The sequence below is a fragment of the Panthera leo genome, chromosome F2 (assembly GCF_018350215.1).
Source record: "Panthera leo isolate Ple1 chromosome F2, P.leo_Ple1_pat1.1, whole genome shotgun sequence".
Lineage (NCBI taxonomy): Eukaryota > Metazoa > Chordata > Mammalia > Carnivora > Felidae > Panthera > Panthera leo.
In genome coordinates, this window is record NC_056695.1 from 45178214 (window position 1) to 45204260 (window position 26047).

The following is a 26047-nucleotide window of genomic DNA, read 5'->3' on the forward strand; positions in this document are numbered from 1 at the left end:
GTGACATCATGAAACTTTTCCTGTTGATGTGACAGAAATCTCTGTGATTTTGTATTCTTCATATTGTAGAGTTGATATTTTGGTTCCTTAACTTTATTTCTGGAAAAATTATTTGAAAGTCTAGAGTGACCACATCTTTTCATTACCATTTCTATTTGTATTTATATAGTTTGGCTTAATACAGTTTCTACCTAAATTTTAGTGGTCATTACAGCAAAATTTGTTTTAATTTCTAAGATTTTAGAGTCAACTGTTTTAGCTTACATGTTGGAAATGTTTGGGACATTACTTTTTTCTTATGGTATTCTATTTTAGAACTTTTAACATTTATGTGTATTAATTACTTCCTTTGAACATGCTTTTTTGTTGATGTGTTTGTTTTTTCAAATATAGATTCATACTTTAGTAGAGAGTTTGAAACTTTCCATCACAGATCAACAACTGCCTATGTTTATCCGTATAATGCAACTTGGGATTGCTCTTTACTACGGGGAAATAGGCAATTTTAAAGATGGAGAAACAGAAGATCCTACCTGTCACAGTAAAGATATGTTAGGAAACATTACAGGTAAATCTAACAAGCTTTTTTTTGAACTATCGTTCGCATAGTGTTTTCACCATTATGAAACTTAAAAAAATAAAACATACTGAGTTGTGCAGTGTTCTAACATAATGGAATGATTTTATTTTGGTTGTTTGACACTACTTTGATTTTTTTTTTTTTTTTTACATACTGCATATTACTGTGATTTTCTTTTTTAAATGCTAACAAGTAAGTTTAATATTTCTAATAGGTATAAATGTTCAGAATGTATGTTATACAAAAAGTTAAGGTAGCGCAATGCGTTGATATTTTCTAGTAAATTAGGGTATTGGTAATTTTTTGCAAAGGCTTACCAAGAGTTATAACAGAATTAGATATACTTAATTATAATATGTAATTCTGTTTAACAACTACAGTTATACTTAATTGATTCATTGGAAGGTTCCTAGCTAATTAATTGGAACCTTATTAATGGAGTATATATTTCATTGAAGGATAGTAGTGGGTTAACTTCAGTTATTTAGTTCATTGTACTTTTACTGAAGCCTACTGAGTGTACTGAATATTGGTCATCTGGGAAAACACAGATAAAAAGGTGCGTTCTCTTCCCTTAAAATCTTAAGGTACAGTGGAGCAGACAGACATACGAATAGTTAGTTTAGTATGGTGTGGGAGAATGATAGGATGTTTAATTCAATAGAAGTATGAATGATCTGAAGAAAACAGATGTTGAAAAGAATGATTGACTTGGCATTGGGCTTGAGGCTCAGGAAAGATTTGGAGAATATGATTAATTGCCATAGTTTGGGCCTTTAGAAAAAGATAATCGAAAACTTAGGAACAGGTAACCCAATTAAAAAGTGAGGAAAATCTCTGAATAAACATTTATGCACAAAAGGTTTGCAAATGGCCAACAGGCACGTGCAAAGATGCTCACCCTCATTAGTCATGATGGGGAATGCAAGTCAAAATCACAGTGAGATAACACTTCAAGGTCAATAACATGACGTTAACCAAAAGACAATAATAATAACCAGTGTTGGCAAGATTGTAGGGAAGTTTTATGTTGATTATGGGAATGTAAAATGGAATAGCTGCTTTGGAAAACAATCTAGTTCCTTAAAAACTTGAACATAGAGTTGCCACATGATCCATTGATGCCACTCGTAGGTTTTGTTTATATGCAAAAGAATTGATAACAAATTTCCACATAAAAACTCATATGTGAATTTTAATGGCAGCATTATTCATGATAACCAGAAAGTGAAACATCCTTCATGTCCATCAGCTGATGAATGGATAAACGATTGTGATATATCCATACACTAGACTATTACTCAGTTATACAAAAGAATGAAAAACTGATACATGCTGCAACATGATGAATTTTGAAAATATAAGTGAAAGCAACCAGTCAGAAAGGAACACATTGTATGATTCTATTTATATGAAACATCCATAATAGCCAAATCTGTAAAAGCAGAAAGTAGATTAGTAATCAGGGTTTGGAGAAGGAGGGAATGGGGAGTGACTGCTAATGGGTAGAGGTATTCTTTTTGGAGTGATGAAAATGTTCTAAAATTAGATCGTGATGATGGTTGCCCAACTTTGTGATTTTACTAAAAAACCACTGAATTGTACATTTCTAAAGGCCAAATTTCATAGTATTTAAATTATAACTTATTAAAAATATCTGCTTAAAAGCTTAGGGAATAACTTAAAAGCTTAGGGAATAACATGAGTATATGTAGGTATAAATTATACGTTTATTTTACACTGGAGAGTGAATTCCTGTTAATGAACTCCTGAAACAGGAACAGCATCTTATATCTAGAACAAAACCTAGCATCTAGAGGGTCCTCAGTTTTTTTCCAACATGCTATTATGACAAATTTCGAATATATAGAAAAGTTGAAAGAGGATTATACAGTGGACACCCATATATATACTCATTCTTGAGATTCTACACTTAATAGTTTGCTAAATTTGCTTTATCACATAGCTGTTCATCTAACCTTTCTCTTCATCAGTTCAACCAGTGTTTTTGATGCCTTTCAAAGTAACTTAGACATCAGTATACTTCACCCCTAGACTTCAGCATTGTATTGTTAACTAGCATTTATATTTCTTAATGGTTCTTTTAATTTTTTTGAAGGTGTAATTTGCAAAGTGAAATGCATAAATCTTTATTTTTAATGCTTGTTTTGGGGGAGAGAGAGAGAGAGAGCGAGCACATGTGAGTGGGGGTGGGGTGTGATAGGGGGAGGGGGACAGAGAATCTGAAGCTGGCTCTGTCCTTGAACTCACTAACTCTGTGATCATGACCTGAGCTGAAGTTGGACACTTAACCAACTGAGCCACCCAGGCATGCAAAATGTATAAATCTTAAGTATATTATTCAAGTTTTGTGAAATGTGTACACCTGTGTGATATATAATATCATTAAGGTAAAGATTATCAATATCTCTAAAAAGTTTTCTTTTGCTCCTTTATAATCATTTGCACACCCCCCCACTTCCACTCAGGCAAACACTGTTCTGAATTAAAAAAAATTTTTTTGCTAATTCTAGAATTTCATATAAATCAAATCATACAGTATAAACTCTTGTGAAAGGATTTCTTTCATTAAGCATAATATCCTTTTTTACTTTTTATTTATTTATTTTTTTACTTAAGACTTTATTTTTTTGAGAAGTTTTAGGTTCACAGCAAAATCGAAGGGTAGGTAGAGATTTCCCATATACTCTCTGCACTCTAACATGCATAGCCTCCCGCATTATCAACATCCCCTCCAGGGTGACACATGGTTCACTCTTTGTATTTTACATTCTATGGATTTTTGCAAATGTGTAATGGCATGTGTCCATCATTATGGTTTCATATATTTTTCACTGTCTTGAAGGTAGAATATTTTGGGGATTCATCTATGTTGTTGCATATATCAGTAGTTCTTTCCTTTTTATTGCTATATACATTCTATGGATATACCATAGTGTATTTTAGCCATTTTCCTGTTGATGGATATTTGGGCTATTTCCAGTTTTGGTTATTATAAGTAAAGCTGTCCTGGACATTCTTCTACAAGTTTCTTGTAGACATGTGCTATTCTTTGTTTTGTGTAGATATCTAACAGTGGAAGTATATGTTTAGGTTTGTTTCTTTCTTTTTTTTTTTTTTTTTTTTTTTTCAAGAAAGTAATCAGGTTTTTTTTTTTTTTTCTGAAATGTGTGCCATTTTGCATTCCCATCAGCATTGTATAAGATTTCCAATTGTTCCATATCTTTACCAGCATTTGGTGTTACCAGTCATTTTTTACTTGTTGCCAATGTGATGGATGTGGTTGTGATATCTCAATGTGGTTTTAATTTGCATTTCATTGATGAGCAATTATTTTGAAGTTTTTCAAGTAGTTATTGACTATTAATATATTTACCTTTTTGAAGAGTATGTTAGATATTGGCTTATTGTTAACTCTTGTTTGGGTTTTGTTACTGATTTGTGATTTATTTTATATATTCTGAATTCAAATCCTTTGTCACATACATATTTTGGGAATATTTTTTGCCAGCCTGTGACTTGGCTAATTAATTTTTAATAGGTGTCTCTTGGGGCACCTGGGTGGCTCAGTCGGTTGAGCTTCCGACTTTGGCTCAGGTCATGATCTCATGGTCTGTGACTTGAGCCCCACCTTGGAGCCTGTTGGGCTCTGTGCTGACAGCTCAGAGCCTGGAGCCTGCTTCCGATTCTGTGTCTCCCTCTCTTTCTGACCCTCCCCCGTTCATGCTCTGTCTCTCTCTGTCTCAAAAATAAACATTAAAACAAAATTTTAAATAGGTGTCTCTTGAGCAGAGTATTTTTTCGTTTTAAGAATTTTTTTTTGATGATAATTTATTTTTGACAGAGCAAGAGTGGAGGAGGGGCTGGGGGGGGGGAGGTGGTCACAGAGAATCCGAAGCAGGTTTTTTCACTGTCAACCCAGAGCCCGATGCAGGTCTTGAAACTCAGATCATAACCTGAGCCAAAGGCAACTGAGCCATCAGGTGTGCCTTGAACAGAGAGTTTTAAATTTTGATTAAATGTAAATTTCATATTTTCCTTTTTTAACTGTTCTGTCATCAAGAGGTGACTAGATTTTTCTTCTGTGTTAATAAAGGGAGAAAGCAACTTTAGTATTTGCTTGCAGAGTAGTAGAAATTAGTTTTCTCTTCTGTGTAAAGCAGGGATTATTTTATTGTGGGTGCTGTGGATTCCTCTGATACTCTGGTAAGCCTATGAACCTCTTCTCAGAAGGTTTTAAGCATCTTGATTTCGATATGCCATGGTATCCTTTCTACATGTTACATTATGGTTTTTAGGTCTGTGGGTTTATAGTTTTCATATATACTTAGAAAAATTGTGGGCATTATTTCTTTAAAAATTTTTTTTTTAAATGTTTATTTATTTTTGAGAGAAAGGGAGAGAGTGCAAGAAGGGGAGGGGCAGAGAGAGAGGGAGACACAGAATCCGAAGCAGGCTCCAGGCTCTCGGCTGTCAGTGTAGAGCCCGATGTGGAGCTCAAACTCACGAACCGTGAGATCATGACCTGAGCTGAAGTCTGACGCTTAACTGACTGAGCCACCCAGGTGCCCCCATTATTTCTTTCTTTTTTTTTTTTTTTAATTTTTTTTTTTCAACATTTTTTTTTTATTTATTTTTGGGACAGAGAGAGACAGAGCATGAACGGGGGAGGGGCAGAGAGAGAGGGAGACACAGAATCGGAAACAGGCTCCAGGCTCCGAGCCATCAGCCCAGAGCCTGACGCGGGGCTCGAACTCACGGACCGCGAGATCGTGACCTGGCTGAAGTCGGACGCTTAACCGACTGCGCCACCCAGGCGCCCCCATTATTTCTTGAAATATGTTTTTCAGTTCTCCTCTTTCCTTTGGAGACAGTAATTACACGTCTATTAGGCTGCCTGAAGTTCAGCAGAGCTCTCTGATGGTCTGTTCATTTTTGTTCATTTACCTTTTATTTTGATTCATTATTGAGAGTTTCTATTTCTGTTCTAGTTCACTAATCTTGTGTATCTAATCTGCTATTAATCACATCTAACTTATATTTTATCTCAGATACTGCATTTTTCATCTCTGGATTGTTAAAACCTTTCATATTTCTCCTTGTTTACACTTTCTTAAATGTCTTTTTATTTATATAGCCATTTTAATGTCCGTGTTTACTAATGCTATGAACTGTATCATACCTAGGTCTTTTTCTAATGACTGACTTTTCCCCCCTCATCTGTGTTGTATTTTCTTACATCTTTGCATGCCTGTTAATTTTTAAATTAAAAACTTAAAAAAAATTTTTACTTATTTAATTTGAGAGAGAGAGAGCACGTGCGCAAACGAGCATGAGCAGGGGAAGGGCAGAGAGAACGGGAGAGAATCCCAATCTCCATACTCACTCGTGAACCGTGAAGTCATGACCTGAGCGGAAATCAAGAGTTGGACACTTAACCGACTGAACCACCCAGGTGCTCCATGTGCCTGGTAATTATTAATTGGATGCCAGACATTGTAAATTTTATCTTGTTGGGTGCTGGATATATTTGTATGCTAGCAAAAAATGAAGTTCCTTGGAAATAATTTAATTCACTTGGCTTGCTTTAAATGTTTTTTGTTTTGTTTTGTTTTTGGTTTAAATGTTTTTTAGTTGAGATCAGAACCACCATTAGCTTGGGGCCAGTTTTGTCCCACTACTGCCACAATTTGCCTTTTGAGTTATTTCTTGATGTTTTTTTCTTTCTTCCTGCTGAGAACACAAACTATTCCCAATTTTGCGTTCAGTCTTGAGGATTATTTTCTTTGCTTTTTTCTTGTGGTTCTTTTCGTGGCCTCAGTAGTTCTTGCATGAACTGATTAATACTTAGCTGAAGACTGGAGTTGGACCCTCTACAGGTATAAAGAGCTCGCTTGCTCACTCACTCTCTCTGAACAGGTCTTTCTTATTTGGTACTCTGCCCTGCAAACTCGAGCCACCTTAAGTCTCCCTGGACTCACTACTCTGTCTTCTCATCCGAGGAGACTACCGAGTTCTTGGATTACCTCTTTGTTATCCCTGGTTTAGAAACTCTGTCGAGGTGGTATGGTGGCACAAACATACACCTCATTTTTCTTGTTTCCCATGTCTCAGGACTCACTGGCTAAACTGCCTGATACCTAGTTTTGAAAAATACTATTTCCTATGTTTTATCTTTTTTGTTTTTTTAACATGTGCTTCTATGTTAATACATTAATGACAGTTAGAAGGAAGTCTAATAACTATCATAGTTTCCAAGGAGTAATGTGTGTAAATGGTATTTTGAGATAACTTCACAACTGTTACTTGATATATCTGATTTTTGTAGGGTTTACAATTGATGGCGATGCAGTTGTGATTTGTTACTTGTATTAATAATTAAACTCGCAACTGTGATTTGTTACTTTCATAATTAAACATGCTATATTTTAAATACTTAATATATTTTTTTCATTGAAATTCATGAAGTTCCTAAATTCTATCAAAAGGCCCAGATTAAGATGCACTGTTCTGGGGGCAGTCGGTTATGCATCTGGCTATTGATTTGGGCTCAGGTCATGATCTCATAGTTCGTTAGATTGAGCCCCCCGCATTGGTCTCCACACTGACAGCACAGAGCCTGCTTCTGATTCCCTCTCTCCCTTCCTCTGCCCTTCCCCCACTCACTTTCTTCCTCTTTCTCTCAAAATAAATAAATATGAAAAGAAAAAGATGCACTGTTCTGAAGGAAGAGAGTATTTTAGGAAATTCTAACCAGAGATTAGGGAGATGCCTTTTTCATTTCAGGGCTCTAATTCATTCTTTTTGCAAAACAGCAAAGATTTGAAACTTCAGAACCATCTTTCATCAAAATCCCTCTTAATTTTTAATTAATATTAAGTATAAATTATAGTGGCTATTTTTCAGAGCTCTGTTAGTAATGTTTCTTTTGTTTCACAAGATCAAGAAGTGGATACTTCCTTTGTTTTAATGGTTTAGACAACACAGGTTGGGAGTTGACTCAACCTTGTCATTGCTAACGAGGTTGAGGTGACCTGACTTGTTTTATAACTGAGATGATATTCATTGATGATGACCAATTTGAGATCTTACCAGGGGCAGTTAATAACAGGCTTTATTCCTCAATAGAAACTGATAAAATATTTATGGTTAAACAGCAAGATTATACAAAATATTTTCTGGATTGTACCTTTTATAATTTAAGTAAAATGGCTGTGGTACTGGATTTTAGATTCTTTAGTTACTACTTTAGTAAGTCTTTTCCTTCTCAGATGAATGAAGATAAATGGCCATGTTTCATAACCTGTAAGTATAATATGTTCCAAGAGTCTCCTGTCATAAGGATTAAAAAAGTTGTGAAGTTATTCTAGCTAGAAAACTGACTAGAAATTCAGATTCAGTGGATCTATATGAAGATGGTATTTAATGGAGTGTGTGTTTTATAGATTTCTCACTGGACAGTAAATATGCTTGAATTATGCCATTAATTTTGTAAAAAGTGATTTTCCCCCCTAAATTGCATGATGATATGTTTTTTGTATTGTTAGGGTAACGGTGAGGGACTGGGATGGAGTTTGTCTTGATGAAAGTGGCATAATGGAGTGTTTGGAATTAAAAAAAAATTTTTTTTAATGTTTATTTTTGAGAGAGAGAGACAGAATGTGAGTGGGGGAGGGGCAGAGAGAGCAGGAGACACAGAATCCAAAGCAGGCTCCAGGCTCTGATCTGTCAGCACAGAGCCCGATGCAGGCCTTAAACTCACCAACTGTGAGATCATGACCTGAGCCAAAGTCGGACGCTTAACTGACTGAGCCACCCAGGCAACCCTGGAGTGGTTGGGATTTAAATTCTTTGTCAATTTCTAACTACATGAAAGTTCTTTGCTATAATTTTTTCATATGTAGAATCAGAAAGATAATTTATGTTACCCACTAATAATCACCAACACTATCATTTTTTTTAATATCATAAGAATAATTCAATTATAGGGACACCTGGGTGGCTGAGTTGGTTAACCATCCAACTATTGATCTCAGCTTAGGTCTTGATCTCAGGGTCATGAGTTCAAGATCTGCATGAAGCCTACTTAAAAAAAATAAAGAATAATTATACTTTGCTCTTAGGGATAATTGTTTTTTGGGGGGGAGTTTGCATTAATTTTTTTTTTCTTTGAGAGAGCATGAGCGGGGGAGGGGGCAAAGAGGAGGGAGGGAGGGGGCAAAGAAGAGGGAGGGAAGGAGGAAGGGGGAGAGAGAGAGAAGGAGAAAGACTAAGCAGACTTTATGCTCAGTGCAGAGCCTGATGAGGGGCTTGATCCCATGCCCCAGGGATCATGACCTGAGCTGAAATCAAGAGTTGGGCCCTCAACCAACTGAGCCACTCAGGTGCCCTGGGGTGGGGGATGCATTTTGCCTAGGAGTGCTTGACATTTTTTTTATTGGGTGCATCAGAAAATAAAGAACTTTTCTTAGATATTTCTGATACTACGTTTCTGAGAAAACTCAGTTTCTTAGCACCTTATTTTTGGAAGGTAGTTGTTAATGGAATGCTAAAGAATGAATTTATTCTTTGTATTTATCAGGTCATTTAAAATTATGTTATAAACTACTCCCCATATAACATTAATTGTGGACTCTGTAAGGGGATTAACGTAGTACAACATATAGAAACTTGAAAGTAGTAATGCTAAATTACTGGCTTCAAATAATAATAGCCAGTGTATAATTTGTTCTTACTTTATATTTCAAAACAAAGATATGGAAGAAATATTTTTATAGAATTTATATTCCTAATTTCCCTTTTAGTCAAATCCTCTTGATTTATTTAAAATGACTTTATTTTGCTAGGTGTTGAAGATGAAACAAGAATAGATATGCAGTATCCTGCTCAGTACAAAGGCCAAGAGCTGTATTCACAGCAAGAGGATGAGCAGCCACAGGGATGGGTGTCTTGGGCCTGGTCATTTGTGCCTGCAATTGTGAGTTATGATGATAATGAGGAAGACTTCCTTGGGAATGATCCTACATCAGCCATGCATCAGCAAAAAGCACAGACTTTGAAGGATCCTATTGTGTCTATAGGATTTTATTGCACAAAGGCAACTGTAACTTTCAAAGTAGGTCTCCTTTTTCTTGCTGTTTGTATTTCTTTCATCTTTAATGCATAAATTTTGATTTCTGGAAAGGATCTAGTTGAAAGTTTGTTTTACACTTAGTAGATGTAAGATAGTCTAGCAATCCTTACTTCATAAAATTATTTCCTCTCTAGAGTTCAGATTAGAAGTTTGGTCTGGGTATATAAATTTCAGAAGATTTTGTTAAGACTAGAATCAGTGTAGATATAAAAAAGGAAAGGTTCTAGGGCCAAACTCTGGGGCACTGTGGTGTTAAGTATTTGGAAAGAAGAGGCAAAAATAGTGTGGGAAACTGAAAATAAGTTAGGCAGAAAACCAAGAGTGTCTGTCTGGAAGCTGAGTGCCATAAATGTTTTAAAGTTGACAGAGTAGGTCATTTGTGAGAATGGATCATTAGATTTGGCATTGTGGGAATTGTTGGTGATCTTGAATAGAGCAGTGATTTGACACTGGCAGAATCTTAGTTGGAGCTGGCTGAAAGCAAATGGGAACACTGGTGGGAATGTAAAATGGTATAGTTGCTGTGGAAAATAGTTTGGTGGTTCCTCAAAAAGTTAAACATAGAGTTATATGACTCAGCAATTCCATTCCTAGGTATATAGTCAAAACTGTACTCAAACAAATAGACATACATGAATGTTCATGAAAACATTATTCACAATGGGCAAAAGGTTGAACCAACCTGAGGTCCCTGGCTCGCTTGGTTGGGAGAGCATGCGGCTCTTGAGTTTGGAGTTGTGGGTTTGAGCCCGACATTGGGTATAGAGATTACTTAAAATAAAACAAAAATCCTAGAAAAATAGTTGAAACAACCCAAATGTTTATCAGTGAGTGAAAGAATAAGAGCCTTTTCAGAAGATTGTGGATATTCTATTTTGGTAGTATACTAAACTCAGCAAGTGGTAGTTTTTAAAAAAGGCTACTTTAAAAAGGTATCTCCAGCTCTTGGAAATTGCCTGGTATATATTGAACAAGTAAATAAATTTATCCATCCTACGTATCTCCTCGTCTGCTTTCCATCTTCCAAAATTTTGGGATTCCTTTTTAGATTATACTTCTTCAGTTTTATTTGTCTTTGTTGGTTTATTGTGGAGGCATTTTTCTGAAGGAGGTAAACACCTGTGTTCAACCTGTGACGTTGTATTCCAGGTAACTTGTTAGATACTGGAAGTGTTGCACAGAAAAAAAAATCAAGTTTTTGCTTCATGGTGTTTTTAATTTGACTTGTTTAACTACTGAAGTATCTTGCTATGCAATTTATAACTACAGCAGATGGTAGATAAAAATATTTAATTTTTTTAATTAAAAAATTTTTTTTTAATTTTTTTTTAAATTTATTTTTGAGAGAGAGAGAGAAAAAGAGAGTACGAGTGGGGTAAGGGCAGAGAGAGAGAGGGAGACACAGAATCTGAAGCAGGCTCCAGGCTCTGAGCTGTCAGCACAGAGCCCAACATGGGGCTCAAACTCGTGAACTGAGAGATCATGACCTGAGCCGAAGTCGGACGCTCAACTGACTGAACCACCCAGGTGCCCCTAGATAAAAATATTTTAAAGTAAACAGTCTTTAAAGACTTTTCTAATTAAAAGCATTAAGTATTTTCTAATATGACAAACCCTGAAAAATGTAGAAAGTGAGTTTTAACAAAATTTGAGCTTAATTGGTTTAAAAGATTTTTTTTTGGTAATAAAATTTGGGGCAAAAATGGTAAAATAGCTGTGCTATTTTGACATCATTTTTTTCTGAATTCTTCTAGAGAACACATTTTTTTTTATTAATTTCACAATTAAAATTCACTGATACAGCTTTGAAAGGGACTATGCATCAGTCTGTAAAATTAAAAATAAAACAATAAAATCTTTAAAATATATAATAAAGCCACTGTTGCCAGCAATTATTACATATATTGTCAGTTTTATTTTTTTAGTTTATTAAAAATTTTTTATTATATGATCATCTCTGCTTTTAATAGATGTTTTTGGCAACAACTGTAATTGCATTATTTGTAAGTATAAATATTCAAGCTTAAGTTCTAAAAGATACATAAACATATCTTAGTAACAGCAGCATGAATGAACTATTTAGAGAACTTACATTATAGTTTTTAGTGGTATAATTGTTTTTTGAGTATAGTTGAAACACAATGTTACATTAGTTTGAGGTGTACAATGAAATGATTCCACATCTCTCTACACATCTGTATACATTATGGTATGCTCACCACAAGTCTAGCTACCAAATATCACCATGCAATGCTATTACAGTATCATTGACTATATTCCCTGTGGTGTGCCTTTTATATTCCCTTGACTTAATTCGTTCTGTAACCAGAACCCTGTGTATTTCAATCTCCTCCATCCATTTTGCTCATCGCTTCCCCCCGCCAAGCCCCTCCCCTCTGACAACTGTCAGTTTGTTCTCTATATTTATGGTCTGATTCTTCTTATTGTTTGTTCATTTGTCTTGGTTTAAAATAATTTTTTTAATGTTTATTTATTTTTGAGGGAGATACAGAGCAGTATGAGCAGGGGAGAAGCAGAGAGAGAGAGGGAGACACAGAATCCGAAACAGGCTCCAGGCTCTGAACTGTCAGCATACAGTCCGACCTGGGGCTTGAACTCATGAACTGAGATCATGACCTGAGCCCAAGTCAGGTGCTTAGCCAACTGAGCCACCCAGGTGCCCCATTTGTTTTCGTTTTTAAATTCCACATATTTGTGAAAGTATATGTATATTGCCAGTTTTAGATGATAAAAAAGTTACTTTTAATCTAAGTTTGTGAGGGAAGTTAGGGATTGCTAGCAAAAGTTCTATCTTTTCTGGTGAGTTTTGTTTGTTTACTTTTAAATTTGAAATTATTCTGGTATATTTCTCTTCATTGATAGGAAGAATTGTATTACACTGAGTCAGAATAGTTTGTATTTATATACAAAACTTTTATAGACTTTTGGGGCAGTACTTGTCATTAGTTAATACATTTAAAATTTTTTTCGAACATTTATGTCTCTAAGGTTTCTCTAAGGGAAATCCGTTGATATTTAGGAGGAAAACATTAGAGTTCATTGTTCAGCTTGGACTTAAAGAATGCATGGAATTAATTTGTGGTTCATATTTTGGTCAGAAAATAAGGTCGTGTTTCTACATTAGCATTCTGAACAGTTGATACGAATCCAACAAAAATCATGCCAAATTAAATGTAGCGTTTTAAAAATCACATTGAAAATTGTTCTTGTAATGTTTGAGTCCTTTTAATCAATTAATTGCTTTTTCTCTACAATAATTGTAGACAGCTGAAGGGTGATCAAGTTTAAAATACTGACTTTACTTGAGTATTTCATAGAATTGTACTTTAAAATAACGACATTGTATATACTAGTTCTAGAAGCGTCTAAGAAATAAGGGCTCATATGTAATAAACTCTTTGCTATTAAGAAATGAGAATAAGTAGTTGATTTTAAGTATAAAGAAGTTATCATGCTTAAAATAACTTTTTGGTTTAGTAAGTTCTATTTGACCAAAGTTAAATATTGTTTTTGTAACTTATTTTTTTTAATGTATGTTTTTGAGAGAGAGAGAGAGAGCAAGCAAGTGCGTGCATGAGCTCGAGCCAGGTAGGGGCAGAGAGAGAGGGAGACACAGAATCTGAAGCAGGCTCCAGGCTGGGCCTGTCAGCACAGAGCCCGTCGCGGGGCTCAAACTCATAAACTGCGAGATGATGACCTGAACTGAAGTTGGGCGCTTAACTGAGGTGCCCCCGTTTGAAAAATCCATCCACTGCATAAGAGTTTAAGGAAGGGTCTCATTAGCAAACATGGCAGAATACCTTTAAAAAAATAAAAACTTTAGGGGCACCTGGGTGGCTCAGTCAGTTAAGTGTCCGACTTCAGCTCAGGTCATGATCTCGGTTTGTGAGTTCAAGCCCCGCGTTTGGCTCTGTGCTGACAGCTCAGAGCCTGGAGCCTGCTTCAGATTCTTTCTCTCCCTCTCTCTCTGCCCCTTCCTCGCACATGTTATGTCTCTGTTTCTCAAAAATAAGTAAACATTAAAAAAAAAATAAAAAAAACCCCTTTATTTTAGAACAGTTTTATATTTACAGAAAACTTGCAAAATACAGAGAGTTCACATATACTCATTACTCAGTTTCCCTATTAACATCTTATGCTATCATAGTACATTTGTCAAAACTAGGAAGCCAGCACTGGGGCATTACTGTTAAATTCCAGAGTTTAATCGCATTTTATAAAGTTGTTTTCTGTAACATGATCCAAACCAGGATACTATACTGCATTCAGAAAAGTACCTTTGGAAGATAATTTATCTCGTTTTTGGATACATACAAGTAATGTGTTGTAAGCTTCAGGGGTGCAAGAGTTGTTGTTTTGGCAGCATCTTGATTAGTACTTGTTATCCAGCTGTCACCCATTAAGTGTTTGCATCACTGAATGAGTCTGAGACATTCTATGAGACACAAACATTGAAAGTAAACACCCACGAACCTACTTCCCTCACAGAATTAGAATAAGTTTTGTTGAATCTCTTTGTGTCTGTTCATAATTTTCTTTTTGATGGAAACTTTGGGAGAAATTTTGTAAATGATTGAACTAAGCCTGGTTGAATGTATATTGAATTGAGGTTAAAATACATAAAATTTTTCGCAGAATGTATGAATAGTTATATAACTATGGGACTTATACACAACTTTACCTTTTCAAGCAATATTGTTAAAACAAAGAAGTTAAATAAAATAAGATGGCATTAAATTCTCTATGTGAGTTTAGACTCGCATTTTCAACCTTTATACCATGGATAATCTGTCACAGCTGTTTTTGTTGCACCTGTTTTCCTGCTTAATAATTAAATTTCCTGAATCTTAAAATTGGCCCTGTTTCCATCAATTCATCATAATAATGACAGTTTATTGCTTTCCTAATACTAATTTTACTTAATATTCTTACATTGTTTCTTAGCTCACTGAAATGCAAGCTGAGAGTAGTTATTATAGCCCTCAGAAAGTTAAATCTAAAGAAGTATTGTGTTGGGAACAAGAAGGAACTACAGTTGAGGTAATCTTTCAACATTGAACATATATTTTTAAAACTTTTTGAATGGCCTTTAATGTTTAATAAATGCAAGCTTTTATCATAAGTGGTATGTTTAAAGTACATTTATGGTTTTATAATTCTATTTTAGTCATCAGTAGTATTGGTTGAAATATTTAACAAAGATTTTATTGTAATATGGAATGTTAATTTATCCTTTCATTTTCTTCATTTAACTTGTGTGAGCTCATATATATGTGTAGATTAATGTTCGTAAGGTGCCAGTCATTGAGGATACAAAGATTTGAGGATACAGAGACAAGTAAGATATTTCTTAATTTAATAGGGTTATGATCTGAGGAGAATAAATTTGCAAAGGCCATAATCCTAAAGAAGTTGTTTTTCCTAATTTAGAAGTTTTACAAGAAAAGCCTATATATAACATTTTTATGAAATTCAAATTCTTGGTTCTAATGTTTCCTTCTCTCTTATAGGCCCTTATGATGGGAGAGCCTTTTTTTGATTGCCAGATTGGTTTTGTTGGTTGCAGAGCCATGTGCCTTAAAGGAATTATGGGTGTTAAAGATTTTGAAGAGAATATGAATAGAAGTGAAACTGTAAGTCAAATTCTCCCTTTCCTCCCTCCTCCTCCTCCTTCTTCTTTTTGGATAAAAGACAGGGATAATGAAGTGCTTATTGAAGTGTTTAACCATACCAAAAAATCTGTTAGACTACATATATCTTTGGCTTAAGAGAGGAACTTTACTGTTTTCCCCTATAAGAAATTATAGAGCTCAGGGGAATTTAGAAAGTTGGTAGCACTTAACACCTGGACAGTAGTTCCAAATACTTTTCAATTCATAAATGTTTCTTCTTTCTTGTTTATGGCAGCCACTTGGAGTTCCTTTTTGGTTTGTTAAAATGTTCTTTGCCAATATAGGCAGTGAAAAATGGAGACAACGTTCCTTGTCTTTTTATAGGACTTCAAGTTGTAGTGACTACTAAATGGGTATTATAAAACCAAGGTTTTATTTTCTTTAGCAGTTCAATGATTTTTCCTCCTGTTAAGAAATTTTTGTATTTATTTTCAGGAAGCCTGTTTCTTCATTTGTGGTGAAAATTTGAGTATGAAAGGTTTGACATACCTCACAAACTCATTGTTTGATTACCGAAGTCCAGAAAATAATGGTACTCGTGCAGAATTCATCTTGGATGCAGCCCATCATAAGGTTAGAGAATATATAGTTGAGCCAGTTTCTAGGCTCTGTTAGGGCGGATGCTTTGTGTGAATAGTTGGGATTGCCATTTTTCTTCTCAAGTAATATATTCTAAATGATGGTTGTTCATTGAAACATTTAGAGTATTTTTGTCCAGTTTCTACATCTAGAAAAGTTTAAAGAGTGCACAAAGATCTCTACTTATATATAGTATGTAGCCAGTTAGTTGGTTTATCCATTCTCTAAAGTTAAGATAGTCATGGAGGAAACTTGTAGCGTTGTCTTCTAATTTTAGTTCCTCTGTGTAGGGGATAAATGGGAAGAGATGAAGAATTTCACGTTTTACTATGTATGTATCTTAGTGTTATTTGAATTTTTCATATAAAATCCGTGTACTTCTATGGAATAAATTTAAACATTCAAAAAAAGGTTACCTGAAGGTTAATATAATAGAATAAATAAAATATATTTTAACTCTTTTTGCTATGTTTACTTTTATAAAGAATTTAATTTTAATCTGCATACTTACATACATTATACATATTTTAGTATATCTTTAGTATTTAAGTTTCATTTAAGTGTACTGGATTATTTAAGGATTAAATATATTTGAGGGTATATATATTATTAGACAGTTTTGTGATGTTGATAAAGGTCAAGGGTATACTATCCTATTCCATTACAGGTGTTCATTAACCAGACATTGATAAAGTGTTCAAAAGGTCTAGTAGAATTATGGATGTCCTGTTGTAGAGTTAACATTACCTTTCTTAGAAGTGAATCCTTTGGCTAGCCTCTGTTGTTTTGGTAATTCTTTGATTTGATACACATTCTGTGTAAGGATGTGTGTCTGATTCTTGACCTATTAGGTTTTAAACTCAACTTCTATACAATGTGTGTTCTATTTGCTTTTCTTTGTTGGCAGGAGACATACACTGAGATAGCTGGAATGCAAAGGTTTGGGGCTTTTTACATGGATTACCTGTATACAATGGAGAACATCAGTGGCAAAGGTACTAGTTTCTTTCCTTTACATTTGCTTTTCTTTGAACAAGAGAAACAAAAGACTCTTCAGAATCAGTTGGTCCTTGACTGGTTGTCATCTATTACATCAGATTTACCTTCTGTTACTTTGGGGAATGGTGTAATTTTAATATCATGTTAGAATTTGCTTAGACCCTTAGATTTTTAATCCTTTCTTATATATAACCAACTAAATTTATATAACCAACTAGATTTAGTTCTATTATGTACCAAGTACTAAAATTTTGATACATCAAATTTCATATTGTATTAAGTTGTCCGAAAGCATAAACATTTCCTTTTAGGTATTAAATACATTTTGAAGGTTATGTAGATCTTGTTATTTAAAAAAACTGTTATTTCAAGCAGAGTAGTAGAAATAAATGCTTCTGGAGACTATGGATACATAGTATTTTATTATATGTTTTATTTTTATTAGCAAATGATGTTTTTAAAAGTTTAACTGATATTTTATGAGCTTGTCAATATACTATATTGTGCTTATTCTATTTTCATATTGAAAGCTTAGCGAAAATACGTTCATTTTTTTGTAATTTTTCATATGTTAATAATTGATTCTGTATGTTAGGTGATGAGTTAGATATAGTGAATGCTAAGAAGACCAAAGCGTTTCTCAAGAAACCAATAGGTGGTGTTTATGAACTTAAGCGATTATAGTATACAGCACGTTAAGAACAGTAGTATAAATGGAGGGCTAAGAGAGGTCTAGGTCAGAAAGTGACTATTTTTATGTGTGGGGTTCAAGACTTCACAGAGAAGTTGATCTTGAAGGATCTTGAAGTTTTGTTAGATGGAAACGTAAGGAAAGAGCAGTAATTTTCTGCTTCCTCTTTTTGTAAGGGATTTCTAAATGTTGTTCTCATTGATAAACCTTGGATTTACTTTTTTCCCTAAACTCTTTCCTGAAGTTATTTTATTCTTTTCCATGGATCCAAGTACCTTTTATATGTTCATGCACATATTTGTAATTTTAGTTTAAACTTCTTTCAGTTTAGAATTAAATATCCAATGCATACGTGGCATTTTTACTTCTTTATGTGTCTCACAAATACTTCAAAAGTGAATACGTTCAAATGGAATTATTAAAATCCCTATGACCACCTACTGCTTCTCTTTTAGTTTCAATCTTGGAACATTGTTCTATCTTCTGGTACCTCAAGCCAGAAACCTAGGGATCCTCATGACACACTCCTCCTTTCCTAGCATCCACTTCATCAACACATTTTGTCAACATTCATCTACAAAAATCTATCTTCATTTACTTCTTGTAAACTCCACTGTTACCACTCTCATCCAATATGCTGTTTTCTTTAGATTTTAATCGCTTTTTTACTGGCTTCCTGCTTCTCACTGTTTCAGATTGATTTAATTCTGTGCATAAAACCTTCACTCACTGCCTTTGCATTGCTTTATTTAAAGATAAATTTGTATTGTGTATCTGATTTTGATCTCGGAGGGTAGGATAGCCACTAAGGGAGATAGAAACAAGAAAGGATTTTTGTAGGAAAAAAAAAGGGTTTTTTTTCTTTTAATGTTTTATTTATTTTTGAGAGAGCACAAGTTGGGAAGGAGCAGAGAGAGGGGGACAGAGGACCTGCAGTGGGCTCTGTGCAGACAAGTGCAAGCCCCACGTGGGGCTTGAACTCAGGAATTGTGAGATCATGACCTGAGCCAAAGTTGGATGCCCAATCGACTGAGCCACCAGGTGCTTTGGTAAAGATGTGTTTTGAGTTACCTGTGGACATTGAGGCTAAGATGTTCAGTAGCCAATTGTGTATAGGAAAGGGCATCTCAGAAGTCTGTGTTCTAAGAACTTTATAAATTGCTATAGTGTTGGATTTACCAAATGTAAAATGGTAGGTTTCTGCTGGCTTAGAATGGAGTCTTATGCATGTGTTGTGGATCAGGTATCTTGTTAGGTGGAGTATCAAGTAGCTGTCCTTCAAGGAAGGAAACTGAGCACTGAAAATTTTATTTGTACATATACTGTGGAAACAGTTTATATTTGCTACAGTGCTTATATATGGTCTGTGTGAGAAACTGGTAGTTTTTTAACTGTTAAACTTTTCATATTTTCCATTTCCATGAGTAGTATATACAATGTTATAAATATCTGAGTCCTTAACTTTTTATTTATTTTTGAGAGAGAGAGAAATCGGGGAAGGGTTAGAGAGGGAGACAGAGAGAGGTTTGCCTGGTTTAGCTCTGGGAGGCAGTGGTTTTTTATGAGAATGGCATGCTATTTATACCTAATTAAAACAAAAATTTTTTTAAATTAAAAAAAATTTTTTTAATGTTTATTTTTGAGAGAGACAGAGACAGAATGTGAGTGGGTTAGGGGCAGAGAGAGAGGGAGACACAGAATCCAAAGCAGGCTCCAGGCTCTGAGCTGTCAGCACAGAGCCCAACGCAGGGCTTGAACTCACTAGCTGTGAGATCATGACTTGAGCCGAAGTCAGACGCTCAACCGACTGAGCCACCCAGGCTCCCTGAACAAAAATTTTTTTAATGTTATTTTTGAGAGAGAGAGAGAGAGAGAGAGAGAGAGAGAGAGAGAGAGTGCTAATGGGGGAGAGGCAGAGAGAGAGGGAGACAATCTGAAACAGGCTCTGTGCTGATAGCGCAGAGCCCGATGTGGGGCTCAAACTCATGAACCGTGGGATCATGACTTGAGCCAAAATCAAGAGTTGGTCACTTAACTGCCTGAGCCACTTGGGCGTCCCTTAGTCCTTAACTTTTTAAAAACAAACTATTAGATCATAACATACAAACATACATTTATGTACAGAATAGCAAAGAATTATAAAGGAAACCCCTGTGTATTCCCCACACCAAGCCAGGAAGTAGGACAGTGTCCGTATCCAATATGCATTCTGTATGTTCTTTTTTCTTTTTCTTTTCTTTTTTTTTTTTTTTTTTTTTTTATCACATTCTCCTCCCTGCCTCAGCAGAGGAAACTGCTGTTGTGAGATTTGTGGTAATTACTTCTTGTTTTTGGTCTCCTACTACACATCTACTTTCTCAGTTATGCAAACAGGGATGTTTTTTGATAAAATTTCACTGTTAATTTGTGAATGTCGCATGTACTTGAAAAATGTATTCATTTATTCAAATAATTTGTTTATTCCTTGCCTGCTTTTAGGTAACTGTGTTTATGTTTGTTTCTCATTGTGGTTTTATATTCATTTATAATACAGTGGTGGTGATGATGGTGATAATAGTAATGAATATTTATTAAATGGTTTTAAATGGAAGGTGCTATTTTGAGTGTTTCACGTGTATTAACTTATTTAGTCCTCATAATAACCCTAAAGGTAGATAACCTTATCTTCATTTTACAAGTGATGAAAACAGCCAGTCCTAGATAAGTTAAGTAACTTGGTCAAGATTATACACCTATTCTGTGGGATTTGAACCCAGCCAGTCAGACTGTACAGCCTGCATTCATAACTACTGTGTTCAGATTTTCTTCTTTCTTTGATTACTTGAAGCAAGAAATTTGTAGAGTGAACCTAAGAAAAGTATTTTGAATTCTCACAAGAGGTTAATATTAAACAGTTTAAAGAAATATTTTACCTAAATGCTTGGTTTGGTGTCAGTTGACATTTGTTTGTATAGTCCAAATTATCAAAAAAGTACCCTAAATTTAATCTAAGTATCTAAATGCATATTAAACCAATAATTTCACAACGTTTGTAGTGAATTCTGAAATTTTGAAGCTAGATTTGATTGGTGTGTTTAAATTCATGATAGTATTCTAATTAATGCAAGAAACTAGTATGCAGTACCAAAAAACTTACATTTATTTTTGTTGTGATAAATGATGTAGCAGTTAGTACTTTACCCACATTATGAAATGGCATATAAATAAAAATTCAGTTAATAAGTTTCCTGTGCTACTGCTTGATACTGATAAGCATCTTCTGACAGTTTTTTGTTATGCTGCCTGAAAGCACTCAGTGTTTTATAAACTAAATTGAAATATTTCTTCATATAACTGTTTGAATATTTGTTACTAGGACTAGTGCCTTTCTAGTTTTTTTTTTTTAACTTAGGAAGTTATTGCACATGTTTTTATGGACCTAAAATAAAAGATAGATGAAAATGTAACCTACAAAAGGAAAATTTTAGAGAACTGTAAAATTGAAATACTTCCGTTACTGGATTGAGGGAAAGGATGAGAGAGAGGCATCATGGTTCATTGCCTATTTGAATCTGGATGTCTTGGGACAGTGTTGGTATTAATTGAAAGGAATGCTGGAATAGAAGGATTCTTGATTCCTGCATTATGTTGGGTAGGGATTAATTTTCTAGCTCATAGAGTAGAGCTAAAACAGACTCTTTTTTCCTTAAAGAAAAAAAAAGACTCCTAAGGTAGAAGTTACAAGCAAACTTAAATGAGAAGCAGTGGGTGAAGAAAGTAGGTGAATCTCTAGTGAAAGAGGACAATGTGTGTGCATTGACAGTACAAATGCTTGGTGGAGTTGTTTTGATAGCTTGCAGAATAGGAAGAAGAATGGTTTTCTATCAGTAGGTATAAAAGTAAATATAGGAAGATAGGGGCAGTGTAGATGCTGTTGCTTCTAGCTGTCCCAGGGAGACTGGTAAATCCTTTCTTTTCATTGGGCTACGTGGATGTTGTGTTGACTCTTAATAAGAGTAGCCAAACATTCAGGGGGCTGGATTGACCCAAACATATTGAGTGTGGGTTCAGTAAATACTTTGCTGAAAAGATTTAGCAAAAAGCCTGTTGCAGTTTTACATTTCAGACAAGCCACTGGCATCTAAATTTAAACTGCCTTGGAATCAAGTTGTATTACCTGGAAAAAAAATAGATGCTTATGGGCTTTTATTACTTTAGAGACAATTTGATGACCAAAAAAAAGGGTCTTCTGATAATATTAAGTTCATTTAGGAAGCCTGATAGCCCTTATGGAACTCAACGCAGAACATTTTCTGTGATTTTGTATATTGTGATTTATAACCAAAATTTTTTTTGTTGTCTTCAAGTTACCCTTCCTAACAGCTAAGCCTGGCTTAGCTCTGGAAGGCAGTGATTCTTTATGTGAATGGCATGTTATTTATTCCTAATTAAAAAAATTTTTTTTAATATTTAACTTTGAGAGTGCTAATGGGGGAGGAGCAGAGAGAGAGACAGAATCTGAAACAGGCTCTGAGCTGTCAGCGCAAAGCCTGATGTGGGGCTTGAATCCATTAATGTGTGAGATCATGATCTTAGCTGAATTGGATGTTCAACTGATTGAGCCATCCTGGTGCCCTTCTACCTAATTTCTAATGTGACTCAGTATTATTTGTCTATATGTATTTATATTTTTATTATGTATATATATATTATATATGTGTATCATGTGTAAGATTAACTTTGTATGTTTTATTTGATTTAGTTAAGTCTGTGTGTGGTCCACCTTAATATATGAATAATTTTTTCTTTTTTGTCTGTGGCACTGAGACTAAAGATTGAACTGAACTCCTTTGTTTAAAATTACAGAAATGTATTCTTGAAAAAGTTATTGGAAGGCGTAGATACATAACTTTTGTGTTTAATAGGGCCTTTCTAGATTCTAAAGGTATTAGTGCTGGGAAGCCTTACTTTCCTATTTTTGTTTGAATAAACTAAGAATGGCTTAAGAATTATAAATTACTGGGTGGCTGGTGGTTAAGCGTCTGGCTTTGGCTCAGGTCGTGATCTCATGGCTTATGGGTTGGAGCCCTGCATCAGGATCTGTGTCAGCATCACAGCTCAGAGCCTGGAGGCTCCTTTGGATTCTGTATCTCCTTCTCTCTTTGCCCCTCCCCCGCTTATGCTCTTTCTCTCTCTCGCTCTCTCAAAAATAAACATTAAAAAAAAATAAAAAAAGATTTATAAATTACCATATGTTGTCACTTATAACAGATGGTTTATGTATTAAAACTGAATCTCTAGTATAAGGAGTGTGCATGTTAAGGAGAAATACTTGTAGGTAGAGCCAAGATTTTTCTTAGAAGATAGCCTCTGGTTCCTCCTCAATATATGGGGAGATAAGGGATTGAAGAACTTGGGTTCTGCACTATGAATCATGGCCATAATAATTTTATTCTGGAAAAAGTTTAAAGCAGGTAGTACCTCTAGATCACTTCCATGGTCAACTATACAACTCTCACAGTACCTTGTGAACATGTAATTGTAAACAATCTATTTTTCAGTGAAACTTCCAAAAGAGTAAAATGCAACTTCCTTTGCTCATGTTTTCCAGTCAACGTAATAGTATTGTGTATAGAATTATTGGATATTAGCCAGTTAGATTTTAGAGAATAGTTTTCTAAGAATGATTGTTCGAGTTTTATAGCACTTCTTGTAATATTAAATAGATTACAGGGATAGTTTTTATCTGAATCAATTTTTTTTTGATGGTAATACTGTCCCATCAGTATGGAGAAAAATATATATGGTCAGTGTTCCATGTATTCAGCCAATGAAGAATTGGTTTTAAGGCATTAAGCTATAAGCTAAAAAGATAAGAAAAGAGTAATATTTAAATTGGTATATCTGATTGCTTAAAATATTGATGTAAGATTTGGCTTTTTATAGGTTCTGCAAATCAACAAGACTTTTCTTCAGGGAAAAGTGAAGATATGGGAGTAGTTCAGGAGAAGTCTACCAAAAGCCTTGTTATAGGTCCTGTAGACTTTCGTTTGGATAGCAGTGCAGTGCATCGAATTTTGAAAATGATTGTTTGTGCATTGGAACATGAATATGAACCGTACAGTGGACTAAAACCAGGTTGGTTTTTGGCTTAATTTTAAATCTCCTGGTTGTTGGTTTGAATGATTTTATAATCCAATTTGTTCTATTTTTGCTAAATTACACTTTTTAGGTAGTTTGCCTATTTGATTTTCATGGTTTTAGTTAATTTAAAGAATATACATGTGTGTAGAAGTTATGGGAGAGGTCAAGATTTAGAAATTGTATAAGTACTTTATTTGCCAGTATTTGTCAGTATTTCATTGCCACACCTTTTTGGTACTCTTTCCAGTATATATTCCTGAAATATAATTTTCTTCCCTTAATTGGATTCTAAGGAACAGACATGAAGATGGACTCTAAATGTACAAATTTAGCATTTAAGGAGACTGAGGTCTTACTGGTAAAAAAGAATTTGCTGTACACCTAATTTCTTCTACATGGCATGAAGGTATCATAGTTTCCTAAAATACAGCACTCGAGAGTAGGACATAATAGCATAGTAAAGGACCTTTGTGGGGTTAGACTATGGTTTGAATTCTGACTCCTTCTTACCTTAGGGAATTTAAGGAACATTACTGATTTTCCATTTCTCTGTCTTTCTAATGAGTTTAATTAAATTATTGTGACAGAGATGGTTAAATTGTCTCCCCAATATCCATTATCCTCCTATTTTATGGTAAAAGAAGTTTCTATGATAGAAATTTTTATGATAAAAATAAAGATGATATATCCATATATCCCAAGTATAGTCCTATGCCTCAAGGTTCTGGCTACCAGGATAGGAGCAGAAGTTTATGTGAGTTTTTGGGCCATGACTTTAAAAGGAAAAGTGCAAGCCTGCCTTTTTTCCTTTACCCCTTCCTTCTGGCTGGAAAAAATTAAAATGGCAGGAGCTGGAGCTGCTAGCTTAGACCCTGAGATGAAAGCTGCATTCTGGGATGACAGAACAAGGTGGGATCAACCTAGGTCTTTGGTAGCATGGTATCACTATGTCAACTCTTGGTCCCTTAGACTCAGATTGTTGTGTTAAAGAAATAAACTTTTGCTGTTGTTCAAACTTCTTTATTTGACTTTTGTCATTGCAATTTACTGTTATTCTAAATGTTACACTAATAGGACCAACTTTTAAAGTTTAGTGCATGTAATAGCATATAACACAGTGCCTAGTGCATAGTTAAGTGCTTGACATGTTTATGCATTCATTTCTTGCACTTTGCTTGAATGCTTACTCCATTACAGGCACTCTTAGAAGTGTTAGGATAGTATGTATAGAATGGCTAAAATAAAGAACAGTGATAGTACTGGGAGATGTCAGGGAGAATGTGAAGAAACTGGATCACTCATTCATCCCTGATGGGAATTTATAATATAGAACCACTTCTAAAAACAGTTTGGCAGTTTCTTTTAAAAACTAAACATGCAGCTACCGTATAGCCTAGCAGCTGTACTCTTGGGCATTTATCCCAGAGAAGTGAAAACTTAGGTTTGCATAAAAATTAGTACATAATTTGTTTTTCTCATGTAAAAGTCCAAGCTGGTAGGTGCTCTAGTGGATTAGGGTAACTGTTCCAGGAGGTTGTCTTAGACCCAGAATTCCTTTTGTCTTGTTATTCTACCATTCTCTGAGACACATCTCCTCTATATGGTAAGTGTTGGCCCACCATTACAATATTGAATTTGAATCAACAGGAAAGGGGGAACAAGAGAAAATGGTAGGTATGTAGTTTCATTTCATAATATGGCTCTGTCACCCATTGACCAAAACTTAGTAACACGTCCCTATAGCTAACAGCAGGAGAGGCTGGAAAGTATAGTTTCTGGGAGTTTCAATACTAAAGTTCAGAGGGTTTTGTTGCTAAAAGAAAGGTTGTAATTAGCAGTTTCTTCTACAGCGGAATTATGCCCTACACACATACAGACACACACACACGTATATATAACATGAATTTTTATCTGAAGCCGTTTATCATCTCAAAAACATGATTGTGTGTGTGTGTGTGTGTGTGTATGTACAAATTGAAATTGTTTCACACTTTTGGATATTTCTGTCAAAACACGAAAACCTCTCTTACTATTGGTATAAATGTATAGAAATGAAAAAAAAAAAGGAAAGAGAATAGTAAGAGAATAGTAAGAAACAGTTTTCTTTGTAAAAAAAAAAAAAGTAGTTTAAATGGTGCTTGTCTTGTCATAGAATTTAGAATATAGAGTAATCATCTTTCCTGTATTTTAGCGAATTGTTACACTTACAAGTTTGGATTAGATTCCTG

General features: G+C 34.7%; 1 protein-coding gene across 1 annotated transcript in view; it reads left to right on the forward strand.

Moving 5' to 3' along the window:
- VPS13B (vacuolar protein sorting 13 homolog B) overlaps positions 1-26047 on the forward strand; it is a 795867-nt gene that overhangs the window by 86733 nt on the left and 683087 nt on the right. Inside the window, 7 exon segments of the mRNA XM_042923372.1 lie at positions 394-568; positions 9448-9716; positions 14700-14795; positions 15266-15388; positions 15863-16000; positions 16914-17001; positions 23622-23813. Of these exon segments, the coding sequence (XP_042779306.1) occupies positions 394-568; positions 9448-9716; positions 14700-14795; positions 15266-15388; positions 15863-16000; positions 16914-17001; positions 23622-23813 (1081 nt within the window).